The sequence below is a fragment of the Pithys albifrons genome, chromosome 1, assembly GCF_047495875.1.
Source record: "Pithys albifrons albifrons isolate INPA30051 chromosome 1, PitAlb_v1, whole genome shotgun sequence".
NCBI lineage: Eukaryota > Metazoa > Chordata > Aves > Passeriformes > Thamnophilidae > Pithys > Pithys albifrons.
Window position 1 is genome coordinate 76,847,779 of NC_092458.1, and position 17,427 is coordinate 76,865,205.

The 17,427-nt window shown below is 41.6% G+C and overlaps 1 protein-coding gene across 7 annotated transcripts in view; it reads right to left on the reverse strand.

Moving 5' to 3' along the window:
* Window positions 1-17,090, reverse strand: part of CEP295 (centrosomal protein 295) — a 46,305-nt gene extending 29,215 nt beyond the window's left edge. For 4 of the 7 annotated variants that reach the window (XM_071555792.1, XM_071555781.1, XM_071555740.1 and 1 more), the window contains exons 1-9: window positions 17,010-17,080; window positions 14,930-15,060; window positions 13,081-13,281; window positions 11,158-11,282; window positions 9,447-9,540; window positions 5,228-5,350; window positions 3,719-3,859; window positions 2,439-2,622; window positions 471-662 (exon numbers count right to left, since the gene is read on the reverse strand). In XM_071555792.1, coding sequence (XP_071411893.1) covers window positions 471-662; window positions 2,439-2,622; window positions 3,719-3,859; window positions 5,228-5,350; window positions 9,447-9,540; window positions 11,158-11,282; window positions 13,081-13,281; window positions 14,930-15,037 — 1,168 coding nt within the window. In that variant the 5' untranslated portion in view covers window positions 15,038-15,060; window positions 17,010-17,080. Of the gene's footprint in view, window positions 1-470; window positions 663-2,438; window positions 2,623-3,718; window positions 3,860-5,227; window positions 5,351-9,446; window positions 9,541-11,157; window positions 11,283-13,080; window positions 13,282-14,929; window positions 15,061-17,009 lie in introns of all 7 variants that reach the window. The other 3 variants (XM_071555750.1, XM_071555760.1, XM_071555771.1) reach the window with 3 other exon arrangements.
* Between the last annotated feature and the right edge of the window lie 337 nt (window positions 17,091-17,427).

Consider the following 17,427-nt stretch of genomic DNA (forward strand, 5'->3'; position numbering starts at 1 on the left):
ATCATAGAATCAATTGGGTTGGAAAATACCTACGAGATCATCAAGTCCAACCCTTGGTCCAACTTCAGTCCATTTACCAGATCATGGCACTCAGTGCCATGTCCAGTCTCAGTTTAAAAATATTCTGGGATGGTGAATCCACCACCTCTCTGGGCAGGCCATTCCAATGCCTGATTACTCTCTCTGTAAAGAATTTTTTTCTGATCTCCAACTTAAATTTCCCCTGGCAGAGTTTGAGTTAGTAGCTATGGCTACTAACAGTGTAGTTCTTACAACAATTAAAAATTATGGCCAGTATACTTACAAACTGAAGCATATTAGAAAAGTCACATTTTCATTTTTAAATTCATAATCATTAGGGTATTATTATTCATATTTTAATTAATATTAATTTATTTGATATATTAAACGAAATCGCTTTTAATATAAAATAAAAAAGGTTAAATTAATGTGAAGTTTAGAAGTTTTACTTTCTGGTTCACTAGGGATCTCCTCTTCTATTACATGTTCTGATTCTTGTTGAATATCACAAGCAGACTCTGGTTGAGTGTCACAAGCAGATTCTTGCTCCAAAGAGATATCAAGATCATTATCGTGAGCTCTGTCAGAAGGTGATGGCAAAGGTTGTGGCTCAAAATGCAAAATCAGGTCTCCTTTCACGTCTAATTAAAAGAACGCAATGACACAGAATGACTAATTGGAATACAAAGCAAACAACACGGCAAGACTACACATAGAAATCCCCAAGAAGTGCAAATATCAATATCTTGTTTTGCAACAGATTTAATCCACCTTTTTCTTTTTTTCCTACAAAACAGAAGATTCGAAACTGTTTAGATCATCAGCCACCTATTAATTCAGAAACTCCATAAGGGCATCCACTAGAATATGCTGTCTTTCAAAATGAAAGTTGATGTGATAAAAGGCTCATCTTTACAGAAAAAAACAACTCACAGGAACAGTTATACAGGATCCCAGTAAGTTTACCAAGGAAAAGACACACCCGGACCCAGCTGCTCACAAGGCTGCCACTGGAGAGAGATCAGATGGTCCAGGTGTGAAACCTCAGAAGGCCACACAACAGAAATTCTCCCACAATCACCTTACCAACTGAGGGTGTTACTGCCTGCAAGGGATGTGGGACACATGGGAAAATCACCTTAGGATTTCATGCTTATTATACATACTTAGGGAAGGAACCAAAGGCAGGGAAAAGAAAGGATCAGGTTAGTCTGAGGAAGACCAAATGTGAGGAAAAACATAAGAAGGTAAGAGACAATCAGAACATTTGTCTGGCCATGCACCGTGCCTGACAGTTTGTCCTGTCTTCTCATCGAATTCCACTTCGAGGTGTTTCTCTGGGTGAGGAACCCTGTATTTTGTATGCATGTTGAGTGCCAGCAACTGGAGTGGGGACCAAAGTCACAGGCACACCTGTGTCCAGAGCACTGCCAACTGCAGACGCCATAATAAGTGCATGTTATGGAGGTGTTAAGTAACAGCATGCAGTGACTAGCCAATCACTAGCCAAACTAGCCAGCAAGAATGGCAAGAGACTCACAAGCTACGTATCAAGTGTCCGTAAGACTGGGCAGGATATTGGAGAGGCCAGGGGATCTGTGAATTGCCTAGTGGAGGGATCAGGAGATCCAAGCATTCAAGCCAGCTATAGGGGCAGCTGGGATCCTAAGAAACCTGCCAGGACATGTGTGTGCACCTCTGAGGCAAGAAGATCCAGGGTCAGCTACTGGGTAGCCTGAGATTTTAAGGTCAGTTCCCACAGGGATTCACAGCATGTGCACGTCTGTGCGTACGTTCACATGCTCAGCTGGGCCTGTGTAGCAACAACTGGGTGGAGACCTTAGAGATTCACATCCCCAGGAGCTGGCAACTTGGGAGACTAAGGATCGAGGGCCAGCTGCGAGGTAGAGTGGGTGTCCAAAGCTGCTCACTGAGTGATCCATAGCACATATTCGAGTATATGTGCACTTGAGTATGTGGATATGAGAGGTAACAGGAAGGTTACAGGGTCCAGAACGGATTACTGGGTAGACTCAATGTCTAAGACCTGTTACTGGAGGATCCATAGTGTGTCAGATAGAGATCTGGGATGCAGGGGCAATTACTGGATAGACTGAGTGTCAAAGACCAAGCGCTGGAGGGATCCATACAGCATGTACAGACATACATCTCACTAACAGGCCTTCATCCTGATCAACCAGAGCAGCAAACAGAAAGAGGTCATTTGTGCTCTTTGTGTTTAATGTGAATGCTGTATCTGCTATGCTGGCCTGCATGGCCAGTTGTGTGTATTTGTACTGAAAGCCTGTTTGTGTGTGTGCCTACTGTGAATACACACAGGCCCAGAGCACAGGCAGCTCCAGCAGCCCCTCCTCTGCTGGGTTACCAGATTCAGCAACCTCCAGCAAATTACTTACTCCTGTCTTCACCGTACATTTCTTCAAATGCAAACTCCAGTTCTCTCTGCCATTCCTCTTTTATTTCCAAGCGTTTGTATGCTGGCACTAAGAGCTGAGGCGGCATCTGTGTGACAGCAAACCTTCTGCGCATCCGATCCATGCTCTGCATTTGCTCAAGTTCCTCCAGGAGCCTTTCCCTGTCCTTTAAGTGTACAGAAGGGATAACATGTACCTTTAGTGTTCATATTCAGACAGCCATATAATAGGACTGACAAAACAGTCCCCTTTGGTTACCATGATGTCTGTTTAATCCTTAATGTTCAAAGTTAATCTTATTCTAGGGAGAAAGTGCTTCCTCAGGAAAAGGCTATATCTGCCCTTTAGACACAGGAGCCATTGATACTGCCTAGAATATACATTAAATAAAAGATCAGACTGCACATACCTGTAGGCCAACCTTCCTCAACAAAATTAAATCATCTGCTTCATAATGTAAACAAGTACTTCTTTTGGCAAGTTACTTTTGTTAGTATACACTTCAGCAATTACTGATTTTTAAGATGTGAACTAAATACTCTTTGGCACTCTACGATGATCTATGAGAGCTATTTATAAAAATGTTGTATTTGAAGTTTGGTGGGGTTTTGTGTTTTTTTCTTCCTGTTAACTTCATGAGCATCAGTAATATTTTCAGAGTTCCCCACTGTAGTTTGGTTACTCATTCAGGGCCAGCCATATTTCAGCTGATAAACAGGAAGCTTTTGCTATTTCAAGGTAACAGACAATCAAAATTTTTGAGTTTCGCTCTTGGTACAAAGACCTTTCTCAACAGTTCAGTTTTTACTTCTTAATGCAAACAATTTCCACATTTCCAGACTTAATACCCTTCAGAACTTTAGTCTTTAAGTAAAAACTTTGAAAAGTTTTAAAAAAATAAACCCCCCTGTTATCTCCTTAATAATAAACCATTTTTCCCCTGAAGTACAGAATAACCAACTCCAACTAAAGCTGATGTAGAAAAGTAGAACCCACCACCTATTAAAAAAGTTTAGTTTCATTATTACCTATTGGTTAAGAATTGGTCAAACACTCAGATAACAAAATTAAGAGTTCTTTCATTCTCACTCCTTCCAGATGCCAAAATAAGCAAACAATGAGTTTTTTCTTAAGACATTCTGGAATCTTCATTTAGTCCATCAACTTTCCTCCTGTAAATGCAATTCCTTTATATATATACCTACAACTTAATCAACAGTGGTCATTTTGACATTAAAAACAGGCATAACTACTTTGCCTACCTTGGCCAAATGGACCTTCTTCAGAGCATGACTTCCTCTGAGATGTGCCTTTTCAAGCTGCTCCCTTCTCTCCCTCTCTGCCTCCCTGTGTAGTTCCTCCAAACGTTTCCCTTCTTCTTCAGCAGCTAAATGAGCATCTGGCTGGCAGTCAATCAATAGTTTAGTCCACAAAGTTCTCTGACAGTTTAAAGCACATGTAGCTATAAATAAATTAATAACTCTGCAGCAAAAGCACTTTAAAAATACCATACAATGCCATATGGACACCCCTGAATGTTTGTAACTCTCAGTTGCAAGTAGGACCAAACTCATTTTTTACCTTTGCTAAAAATATGAATATTTATATATAAGTTTAGGTGTCAAAGTGTTCCAGTTTCAAGCTATACTAGGGGTGATCATTTGTAAGATTTATTTGTTATAGCAGAGTGGTTATTTTTCCTACATGGTAAATATAAATAATACATGGTAAAATGAATAACACAGTTGATATCACAGACTGAGTACTTCTATCTTTATGGGTTTGTTTTAAACAAGGGGAAAAAGAATACAGAAGCACTTTCAAGCTTATTTGGGAAACCAGAAACAATGTGAAATTTTTAAAGAAAAATCTTACTAACATGAAAATAAAAAACACTTAAGAAAAAAAAATCATTCCACATAAGAAACACTAAAAGATTACCATTTTGGAATTTTCCATGGCAAAGCTGAGCAAACTACATCATCCCCTCCTATGATTTAGGCCTAGCCCTTCAAATGTAAAGAAAACCTAAAAGTTTATGAATGCAAAATTTATGAATGCATTGAATATAAAAAAAACCCTGAGAGCTGTTCTAGTCTAAAACAGGCTGATTCAGAACAAAAACTTAGAATATGGTCTCACATCACTAATAAAAACCATCTGTTATTTGGTTTACTTTTCAAAACTCGTTTCTAAAAGCTACACTCTTGTTCCATCTCTCACTCTTAGAAGTCCTCCCCTTTGTCTGGTCAGACTTTGGCCTTTGTCTAAGTGCACTGTAAACCTGAGTAAGCTTTCCTATTTAGCAAAAGTCTATTAATTGCTCCTTTTCCCCAAATTAGACTTCTACCTTCTAGAAGCTGAAACTGCTGACTGCACGAAGAGACGAACCCAAACACAACGTGAAATCTCAGGGTACATCACTAAAAAGAGGGGAGGAGAGAAAAGCAGGGCAATTGCAGTAATCAATTCACTGTAAGCCACAAATCTTCCAATTTGGATGTTCAAACATTATGCCAACCTCGTGAACTCATCTTATAGAGGTCTGTTCACAAGGGACTGTCAGGTGTGATTCCCCAAGGGACTCAACACATGGGATTTACAAGTTTGCCCACCAAGACTCTGTTTAGTAAATTGTGCAATGGCTGCTTTATCTAAGTCCCTGTCTTTTAACAAGTTCTATAAAACCAAACAGCTGGTATCCAGACACTGTATGCAGCGTACAGAAACATCTACGAGGGATTGTAGTACAAACACCTGGAGTTAATCACCTGCTCTCCATTCACTTCTCTGTCCACGTAAGGTCCAGAAGGTCCAGAAATATGGTAACGTGTAAGAGAAAAGTTGCCAGCACTGTAGGGTTTCATGACAGGAATCTTTTTTGCTTCAAAACTCTAGGAAGAAAAGTACAACTACAGCTGTACCACAGAACAGTATCTCTAGCAAAGCAACTAAACAGAAAATAAGTAATCTGTAAAGTTGGAGTATTATTAAAAGAAATCCATTCCCCAAACAGAGAACCACTACATCCAATTTATTAACTGACCAGAGAAAAACATTTTTTGTACCCTCACTGGAAAGGGTGAATTGATACCACGCTAAGTGGCTCGGGATTTTTTAAAGTTTTGGGTACATTGACACATTTCAACTCTTTTCTGAAAGTCTGAACAACAGGTCAAACCCTTCCTCTTCTTTAGGTCAGCCTGATGTTCTCAGCACTTCGGTAGCTAGGTTATAACTCAGTATTCTGTAGGACCTCCCCTTGTACCTCCTGACATCCACTCTATTAAGTTTCTCTCAGCTTCTTCTTCCTGAGACTTTCTACTAAAAGAGATTCTTACCCACAGTAACTAAAAAAGCAAGTTTTGTACCCGGAGTGGTTTAAAACTAACATGACCATAAACAAATGCATGTACACAAAGAGCAGCCTTAAGTCTCAGAAATGTCTTACACTTACCTCTGCATAACACAAGGCATACAAAATTCCACTATTGATTATCACTTACCATTTTTAAAGGACTGTACAAAATAGTATTTACATTAAAATCAAAGAATCACAGACTCGTTTAGATTGGAAAAACTGCTAAGGTCATAAAGTCCAGCCAACCCTGCCAAGTCCAGGGCTCAACCATGTCCCTGAGCACCATATCTCACATCTGAAACACCTCCAGGAATGTGGACTCCATCACTTCCCTGTGCAGCCTGTTCCAGTGTTTGACAACTTTTTCTGTACAGAAAGTTTTCCTAATACCCATTCTAAACTTCCCCTGGTACAACTTGAGGCCATTTCCTCTTGTCCTATCACTTGTGAGCTGGGAAAAGAAACCAACTCCCACCTGGCTCCAATCTCCTTTCAGCAGTTGTAGAGAGCACGAAGGTTATCCCTGAGCTTCCATTTATCCAAGCTAAACGCTCCCAGTTCCCTCATCTGCTCCTCATCAGACCTGTGCTCCAGATCTCTCCTCAGCTCTGCTGCCCTTCCCTGGACATGCTCTGGCACCTCAATGTCTTTCTTGCAGTGAGGGGTCCTCAACCAGTGAAACTGCCTTTAGCCTTAACAGCAGAACTTCAGTCACTTGTTTTATGATCCTTAAGCAAATCCATGTTGTTCTAGTATGAAAAAAAAAATGTTAACTTTCTTAACCATTAAAAAACATAGTCATTGTAAGAGATCTACATTAACCAAAACACTTGTAGATACTTATTACAGCTCTGAAAACAGACAAGTCCCATGCCTAAACCTAATCAGCCAGATCACCACCCGCTCACTTTGTACTGTGTTACTTTTAGGATGTACAATTAAACCTGTCTTCTGAATTATTTAAAAATGTAAAATTAACAAACCAATAATTAGTAATTACATGTAATCAATCAATCAATCTCCAGAATTTTATTCAAAAGCTAGGAAGACACGAGAATTATGTTGGAGGCTGTAATTTTCCAATTACTGTCAAAAGCAATTGAGACTGAATAAAATACCATAATTCCATCAAGGTTTTGTAACTCCTCTCTCCCTTTTTATTTTCCTCATCCCCCGACACAAAAGCAAGTAATTCCATACTCAAATCTGGCAAAACTAAGGCAGCAATGTATCAAGAAATGGGTAAAAAAACCCCAAAAAAGCCACAACCCGAACTCTACAAATGCTGTGAATACTCTAATAAGAGTATAGCAACAATTCTTAGATTTTATTGCCATTACATAAAAGTCTAACAAATCATATTAAAAAAGTAAGTTCACAAGAGACTTGTCAATAAAGTGGCATTTACAGATTAACTTCAATTAAGTAATTTCTCATTTGGTCTGAATAAATATGGCTTCAGTTCCTGAAATCCATCTTTCTGAGAACTAAAACTGGTTATGACAATAGAGTAAAAACAGTTGTTTTGTAACTGGGTAATGACAATGGGAGTATCTTCAAAAAGTGTTTCTTGTATTCTAAGTAATCATCCAATGAACAGCACTGCCCTAGCTCCATTTTACAAAATTTTAGTCAATTGTTACTGCAACAGAGCATCAGATTATGATTATATTTAATAAGCTCCTTATGCAAATTGATTCAAGAAAACAGTGTGCTTATGCAGATGACCCTGTAATTTGCTATAATTCACAGGATTTAGAGTAAAGTTAAGCAATGCAAATTCACTGCCTTTTCAGTAATGCAGCTACATGACAAAGCCCCAGATTTACCTCCCCCCAAACTGACAGTCAATATCTTTAGTTTTCTTTTTCTCTCTCTCAAAACAGAAACAAGAATAAAATCTCTTATTTTTCAATTCCTTAGCATTTTACCCTATGAAGTCCATGGCACCCTATAACTCTCTGAAGAAAATGACTTTATTCTTCACTCTGTCCCCTCCCAGCAATAAAGGCCTACAACAAAAGGATTGAAATCTAGATACAAAAACCAGGAGAAAGTCTCAGTCAGCCAGTCTTTAAATGGAACAAATTGACATGCTGTGATACATTGAAACAGAGGAATGTCTTTCCTCAACAAAACCTCAACATGTCTGCAGAATTACTGATTCAATTTGCCATTATCAGAGCATGAACTTCATAAAAGAAACAAACCCCACATATTGTAGAAAACCCAGATGTTTGCAAACTCTGCTAAAGCCAGTTAAAGGCACATTTGTTGAAAAGGTGAGTAAAGGACATTCGCTCATGGAAATGCATTAATTTTTTCACACTCATTTTAGGAAAGGCAGTTGAGATTCTGCAATACTGAATCAGACCACTGACCCAGACCTGTCATTCAACACAACTGCTACTACAGTTGTACCAGAACCTGGGGAAACCTGAAAACAAAGTCTTCTTGCTTCCTCTGTGAAAAAACACTAGACAGCAATGCTCCAGCATCTCAGGCTTTTCCAACAATGCCAAACTGAGCAGCAGAAACATCTGAATCACTGCAAATAAAGAGTCAAAGTTGGGACTGACAGACTTCACCTGCCCTACAGCAGATACAGCAGGAACACAATGCAGAGGAGAACAGCAACATGAAAGAGCATGTGAATTTAACTGAACTGTATTATACATGTCCTTATTCAACATGTTTTAAATTCAGTATTACACATACTTATTTCACCAGAAATAACCCCAAACTTTACCATTCTAACACTTGCTTTAATCTTCACTCATATCCAACTTCCACGATATGAAAACCCTTGGGCAGACAGTGAGGAGATCTACAGAAAAGAGCAACAAGGCTGGTGAAGGGACTGGAGCACAAGTCCTACGGGGAGAGGCTGAGGGAGCTGGGATTGTTTAGCCTGGAGCAGAGGAGGCTCAGAGGTGACCTCATCACTGTCTAGAACTACCTGAAGGGAAGTTCTGGCCAGGTGGGGGTTGGTCTCTTCTCCCAGGCACTCAGCAAAAGGGGGCACGGGCTCAAGCTCTGCCAGGGGAAATTTAAGTTGGAGATCAGAAAAAAATTCTTTCCAGAGAGTGCTCAGGCATTGGAATGGGCTGCCCAGAGAGGTGGTGGATTCACCATCCCTGGAGATTTTTAAACTGAGATTGGACATGGCGCTGAGTGTCATGATCTGGTAAATGGACTGGAGTTGGACCAAGGGTTGGACTTGATGATCTCAGAGGTCTTTTCCAACCCAATCAATTCTATGAATCTAAGTCTGAGGAGGTGTGTACATGCTGAGAAAGATCATTGTAGAGTTTAATACCACTGTGGCTATTAAGTGAAAATGAGATAATGATAGAAGTTTAAAAAGATACATTAACCACAAAGATCTCAGATGAGAAGAAATAAAATTCACACGTAACAAGAGATGAGAAATAAAATACCACAGCCTAGAAATACAAAGTCTGCTAATACATAGCTCATTAATTCTCTCGGTTTTTGCTGAACCACTCTCCTATAGTATGCAAATACCAATTTTGGATATCCTGTTGTGAGGAGTCAGACCAGTAAATAAATCATTACATTATAGGGTACCCTGAAATTGTGATCACTGTAGTGTCATGGATACAGACCTCAAAAGGACGTGGTGGAGGAGGTGGCAGGCTGGCAACCTTGGCTGCTCTTTGTCTTTCCACTTCCAGAGCGTGTTTCCGTGCATCTGTTCGTCTTGGGGGAAAAAACCCCGAACACCCCACCCAAAACAAAACAAATGTACCAAAAAAGAGAAGAGAGAAGGAAAGTTATTCAAGCAACAATGCAAAATAAAAGGCAAACAAACTTCAATGTACCTGCATCCAATGTTCAAGACAAGGGAAGAGCACACTGAAAAGTCAACAGAACTTGGGTTGGAAGGCATCACTAAAAATTAATTTCTTCAACTAATGTAAAAATGTTAATACACATGTCCTAGTTACAGTGCTTGGGGCCAGTTTATCGCTGTGTGGGTATAACCAAAACTGTGTGTTCTACACCCTCCATGTAATTTCTGATAGACTGTTGACAATAGATCATCTGTAGCAGCTGCCCAGGGCACAGCTCACACCTCAGGCTACAAGCTGAGTGTTACAGAACCCTTGTGAGGCAGGAGAATGTTTCTATCTTCACACCACTGACTCAGCTGTGATATCCCCACTCTGGGGAGGCATCAGCACCTTCACACCCAGCCTGAGTGGTCACGTCTGCTAAGGGGCTATTAGGGACTGAGGAAACAGGCAGTTGCAATGGCCTAGACCGTCAAAAATTCCCCAAATATCCCATGACTCATAGAGTTAAATCACCCCCTGTGAAACTCCCTGTCTTGGGGGAGGTACTGGGCATTTCCACATGAACCTGAGGGTATATAGTCTTGGGATTTTGGGACTTTTGGTACCACCCATGGGATCCCGAGGAGGACCAGAATTTCAACAGGACTGTGACTGCCACTCCCGACCAGACTGTGACCATCATCCTCACAGGTTTTCCTTTCCTTTTGCTTTGCACTCTCGGGGAACCATGTGGTCCTCAGCACAGGGGCCAACAAACACTATTCTGTTTGTGCCCCAGGGTGTTGGGTTATGCATCTGAATTTTTTGTGGGTTAAAACTAACTTTTCCCTGTATCAGTGTATTTACTGTAATCTTTTTAGCAAATTTTAACTCTGACTTGTAACCTCTCTCGAGTGGGGTTCATTTCTCCCCCCAGCACAACACAAAAACTTCTAACGAATAGTGCAAAATTCTTGCTTTTCACTTTTGCAGGAAGCACAATGTGACTTCACCGTATTTTAATTGCTTGAGTGTAGACAAAACTATTTAATCAAGAGGTCTCAGCTCCACTCAAGCACAACTATCCGCAAGAGGACACAGATCATCATTCCTGCCAGCTAAATTCTGGTTCAGCTGCTTAATGAAAAAAAACCCTACCAAGGAAGACCATGACAAATACACTACGGTCCTTTTTTCCAAGTGGGTTACTCTCCATCAGGAACTGGCTTGAGAAATTTCATTTCAGTTGTCACTGAACAGCTGTCAGCCAACAAGCTGAACTGAAAATAGTGATAATATAGGGATAAAAGCCTCCCCACTCATGAAGAGTCTGTAAGGCCAGGTTGGATACTTGACGTTTCTGTTGCAGTTTTTAAGCTGCCATTCTTATCAAAATCCACATTGTCCATGAGCATTAATTTTCTAACCCATAAAACTTCAAATATGAAAAAGCTTCAAGCAAGAAGCATCAAAATTTTTGCCTTTCACCCTGTGACAGTGTAAAATGCTTTATTAGTAAAACTAAATAACTATTGCATACCGGGCTTGCTCACGAAGTAATTTTTCTTTTTGGTACTTCTGCTCTTTCAGAGCTTTTCTATGTCTTGTCTCTGCTTTTTGTCTCCTTTCTTCTGCTTGCTTTGCCAGAGCTTCTAAGTCAGGTTCCTTAACAATAAAATATTGTAGGCACTTAATATAGGATTTTACTCCCTTCTCATACTATCAGAGTGATATTTCAAATTATGTAATGCTGGTAGGATGCCCAAGCTAGAAACTTCTTTTTAACTTATTAGGGTAAAACCAGTAACTTTTCCTTCTCTGACACCTTTATTTTTTTCTCCACCACCAACAGCAGCAAACCTGCCACATTCCTCAGCCAATTCAATCAAATATTGATGTAGAAACTTTAACTTCTCTCTGCATCAGTTTGATGAAGAGGATAATATAAATATGGTTATACACACACAGCTCAGCAAATGCAGACTAAACTGTGTAGGAAAAGCATGTTATTACCTTTCAGTCATTAACTGCAACAATCATGTATCAGCAGAAACACTTCTTTATGATTAATTCTCTGTTCTTACGACATTGGTTCCACAGTCTTTCACAAATTCAACCATCCCAGCACTTGAAAGGATGTTACAAAGGAGTTGATTTAAAGGTACTGAAATAAGGGAAAGCATAACGCTACTTTACTTGGGTTAAAGACCCTGACTAATCCAGGAAGTAAGCTATTCTGCAAAACTCAAGGAAGAAATCTATGGGACTACTGGCTGATTTCTATAAACCTGGTTCAGAGTCAAATCTACACAGTATTTCTACCCAACAACCTCAATGATCTCTCTTACAGAGCCTACACAAGTTACAGGACTCTAAAGTAAGTGAAATCAGTTTATAGGTGAAGAATTAAAAAGTGCTATCAGTTTGCAGTCTAAGCAAAGACCTCTGAAGCTCTTACCAAGACTTTCCATGTCATTTGAGCACCAAAGTGAAAAAAATTTAAGCATATTATCTTAGCCATAGACAAGACAGATGTTAGAGAAAAATTTAGTATGTTACTGGCATAACTGAGAAAAGAACTCAGCATGTGCAATTTAGTCAAATAGAAACACTATCATACGTGTATACAACCTAATGCAAAACCAGTAACTTTTAAGGTCTGCATGGCAAAAGCCTTGGCAGACAGGCCTGTAGAGAAGCCCTGTGGAAAGATATCTGCAAAAAAGTACCTAACTGTTCATAAGAAGTTTGCATTCTTAGTCTGCTTAGGCATTAGGATTCGAAAACTAAGACCATAAACAGATCCAAACCAAACAGCAATCCTGGTATATCAAGAACATCAAAAATTCCTTTGACACTATGTGCAGGTTTTGGCAGGGGTAGAGTTACTATTCTTCAGTGTCTGGTATGGGGGTGTGTTTTGGATTTGCTATAAACACAGGGTTGATAACAGAATCATCTTTTTGTTATTGTTGAGCAGTGCTTGCACAGAGACGAGGCCTCTTCTGCTTTTTGTACCACCACACTGGCAAGGAAGTTGAGCAGAAACACAGCTGGGACAGGTGACAAAAACAGACCAGAGGGATATTCCATACTATATGACACAATGCTCAGTATATGAAATGGGGGGAAGAAGAAGGAAGATGGAATGTTTGGAGTGATGCCATTTGCCTTCCCAAGTCACCACTATGCACGATGGGGCCCTGCTCTCCTGGAGGTGGCTGAACACCTGCCTGCCCATGGCAAGCGCTGAATTCATTCCTTGGGGTTTTTTTGCTTTGCTTCTGTGTGCAGCTTTTGCTTTCCCTATTAAACTGTCTTCACGTAAACCCACAAGTTTTCCACCTTTTTCACTTCCCATTCTTTCTCCCGTCCTGCTGGTGGGGAGCGAGGGAGCGGCCCTGCAATGCTCAGCTGCTGGCTGGGGTCAAACCACAGCACAGGAACCTTTGAGCTCACTTACGTTCTCCTTGGCCTGTCGGTGCCCCTCACCAATCGCTCTTAAGTTCGATAAATACAGTTCTTCCAGGGCTTTCATCTTCTCATCTTGTGCTTTCTGCCACTCAGCTTTCAGTGCCTCCTCTAACTGGTGCAGCTGTTCTTCTCTCCTCTGCTTTACCTTCTGCCTTATCTGCAAGGCGATGTACTTCTGCTGCTCTCTAACCTGCAGAAATGGCATTTATGTTTTGTCAGTAAATTAAAAAAGCAAAATACTTTTTGCAGTAAGACTTACCACAAGATAGTCTACCCTGCTTCTACCTTTCCATGTCATCTTTCTAGTCTATTCACAATCTGTCCAGAAAATACTTTAAAGTTTCTGTTCTCTTTTTAAAAAATGAATATATCATATAAAAAAGGTAATCTTAGTTAAAGTTTCAGTTGACATACGACTGACAAATAAATTGCAAAATCTCCTTGGAGTATTCTTTCCTCAAAAAATACAACACAATAATTTATTAAAGACCCCTATTACAATGTAACATGGTATGAAGAAAATCAACAACTACACTGACAAATGAAAGCCTGTTTTCTGAGTTTTTTATCTTCCACTTTGACAGTAAAATTCTCTTTCCTAAAGAGAAGAACATATAACAAAATAGCCCAAGAGGGGTGAAGGCACATAGTAAACTCTGCTCAGACATTCAAAAAGCAGCAGGACTTAAGGCATTTAGAGCTATGACATATTGTACAAACTCAGTTTGTCTAGTAAAAAGCTGTGAGAGTTCTATATTAATTCTAATTGTCTTGTGTCTTCTGCATGGTCACTGAGAAAACACCTGGAAACTCTTAAGAGGGAGGAATCCTTAAGACATATGACACGTCACCAGAAGAGACAACTGTGTGTTCACAGCCAAATAAAAATGGTAGCAAAAAAGTTTCTGAAAGTAGTGCCTGAGCAAATATAACAGAGAAAGTATGACCAACAAAACATGCACTCAGTGGTAAATAAACATGAGAAAATGAAAATAATTCACAAACTCAATTATTAGGTTTTGGAGGCCTTGGGGAAGTGTCTGGAAAGCTGCCCAGTGGGAGAGGACCTGGGGGTGCTGATCAGCAGTGTCTGAATGTGAGCCAGCAGCGTGCCCAGGTGGCCAAGAAAGCCAGTGGCATCCTGGCCTGGACCAGTGACAGTGTGGCCAGCAGGACCAGGGCAGTGATCGTCCCCCTGCACTTGGTACTGGTGAGGCCACATCTCAAAACCTGTGCTCAGTTTTGGGCCCCTCACTCCAAGAAAGACATTGAGGTGCTGGAGCATGTCCAGAAATGGGCAATGGAGCTGGGGAAGAGTCTGGAGCACAGGTCTGATGAGGAGTGGCTGAAGGAGCTGGGAGTGTTTAATCTGCAGAAAAGAAGGTTTGGGGGAACCTTCTTGCTCTCAACAATCACCTGAAAGGAGGTGGTAGCCAGGTGGGGCTCAGACTCTATTCCCAAATAACAAGAAATATGACAAAAGGAAACGGCTTCAAGCTGTGCCAGTGAAAGTTTAGCTGGAAATTTTTTTTCACAGAATGGGTTGTCAAGCAGAGGAACAGGCTGCAGAGGGAAGTGGTGGAGGCACCACCCCTGGAGTATTTAAAAGATGTGTAGATGTGGCACTTAGGAACATGGTTTAGTGCTGGACTTGGCAGTGCTGGTTAATGGTTGGCTTGATGATCTGGAAGGTCTTTTCCAACCTCAACAATTTCATGATTTTACAATACTATTGTGTTGAAATTTAGTTTACATTAAATATTTTTTCCAGTTAATTTTTATAAATTATTTGTTACAACATCAGATGAAATACAAAACATGGAAAGATACAGGCATACTTGTTGTAGCCTCAGTTTTCTTCTTCTTTCATATTCTTCTTTCAGAAGCATGGCTTCTTCATTAGGACTATGCCTCAATGTCCCAGCTGTTGCACCTTTCCTCTTCATCTCTGGATAAGCAGAACAACCAACTGAAAACAATGCAAAGCAAAACAGAAATCATGCATAAATAACACGGGTAAAGCAGCTACAAGAAACAGGTATTGCCATAACATTGCCAAATCTATCATGGTATCCAAGTGTGAGCTGGAACTGTTCGCGTCTGTTCCAGCTGCTGGTTGGACTTGATGACCTTGGGGGTCTTTTCCAACTTTAATGATTCTGTGATTCTAATTATAATCATCAACATTGGCACTGTTGTTGTCACAGTCACTAAAGGTACAGCTTCTGAGCTGCTTCAAGCTCTGTACCAAACTCTTCAGCAGTACCACATTGTGCTCTGTGGCCCAGCCACGCACATTTGCACAGTGAACACTGAACACCATTCTCTTCCTGGGAAGATTCAAAAAACAAACTCACAAACTACTGAAGAGCACACACCTCGCAGTAAATTTAGCAGGCTGGTCACTTAGGAGATTTGTACTTAAATGTCCTCACAGCCACTGCACAGAAGTGAGAGATGATAAAGTGACTTTGTGAACGTTTTTGGCTGCAGTCCAAGGTTTTCTGCCTCGAAGACTGTGAAACTCTTAACAACAGTTCGCTTGCCAAGCATTTCCCTGGAAAACTGAAATTGCTTACTGACAACTTTTTTATTCAGGTTTTCTTAAGCCATTTCAAATTCTGGTTCCCTGCAGATTTTACTGACACCAGAATCTCCTGGCTCTACAGATTGCTTCCCATTTTCCTTGCTATTATAGTTTTCATCTGCACAACAAAAAAAAGACTTCTTCATCTGATATGCAGCCTGGCCCAAAATTTCACACCCTCTCCCCAGTACCTTTTTTGTACATTCAAATATTTATAACCCTGAAAGGACTCTCACAAAACAAACCGACAAAGACTTGCAAAAGCCACTGTTCAATGCTAAAAACCCAGAGTTTTTACTGGTGAACTATTCACATTGCACTAACAACTTAATCAATATGTGACACCTGAAAAAACTTGGTTTCAGTATCATATATACTGATCTCAGTATATTTAGACACAAATTGTAGATAAAATAGCAAAACTCTAAAGAAATCAGGTGAGGTGAAAAGCCGAAGTAATTATCCACAAAACATTTTTGGTAGAGCCTTATTAAAGCAGTGAATCCCAAGCCCATTACAGCATATGTACGTACGTATGGCCAGATTTAGCGAACGCAGATTTAGGAAGGGCTCTCCCCACGTGGGTGTGCCCTTCCAGCCTGCGCAGTGGATTTTTTAGGTGAGGCACAGTGTGTGCAGAACTGGCCCCATCGTTTAAGTCCTAAAGGTCCATTTGCTATGGCCGAGTGAGCTTGGACAGTGACAGTGAAGTCCTCGGGACTAGAACCTACAGCCCCCGGTATTCCCAAGAGGTCTCCTATCCAAGTACTAACCAGGCCTGACCCTGCTGAGCTTCCGAGATCTGATGGGATGAGATGGCAGGGAGGCATTGAACTGCCATATTACAGCATAAACAGGGACAGAAGTACCACGGCTCCCGCCAGCCCCCCTGTGCTCGGCCCATGAGGAACAAACCAGTTTATCAAGGCCCGTAACCAAGGAGCAAATTACCTCATTCTCTCTCTCACTCGCGCACACACAGACCCACACGCACACTCCCAAAGAGAGGAGAAACGTAGAGATGACCAACACAAAGCCCAGATCTAACACTGAAAGGAGGAGAGCGGCTGCGGAGCGCGAACGCCGCTCTCACCCGGGCTCAGCCGCAGCGCAGCGCGGGGGAGGAGGCACTCAGAAAGCCGCGGGCCTGCTCGGTCACCGGGAGGCCCCAGCGGGGCGGCAGCAGGACCCGCCTGAGCTCAGGAGGGGCAGCGAGAGGGAGGAGAAAGGAGAGGAACGAGGAAGGAAAGGCAAGGGAGAGGAAGGGAGGGGAGGGAGCGGGCAGGGGGACGGCAAGGCGGACAGAAGGGAGCGCGGCCGCGCACACGTACCCACCGCCGCCTGGACCCTCCCAGCCGCCGTGGCGCCAACGACCGCCGCGTGACCCCCCCGAGCCCGCCACGAGCGGCCAAATGCGCATGCGCCCCTCGCCGTCCGTTGCCCGAGCCCCGCCCCTTTTCCCCGATGGCCAATGGGGGCCCGGAGCCGTGGCGGGGGCCGCACGCGCGCAGTATAAAAAGCGCTCTGGGGGAGAAGGAGGTGTTTGGTCCGCGTCTGTCCCCGGTTGTACCTGCGGGACGTGGGGGGAAGGAGCGACCTCAGGGACGGCAGCGCCTCCCGCTGCCAGGCTCAGTGTGCTCAGGAAGGGTGGTTGGGGGGACTTATGCTTATTAATTGATAATGTTATTAAACAGTATACCTATCATGGAATTTGCTTTGTAGTTATTATAAAAATCCCTTTATAGCATA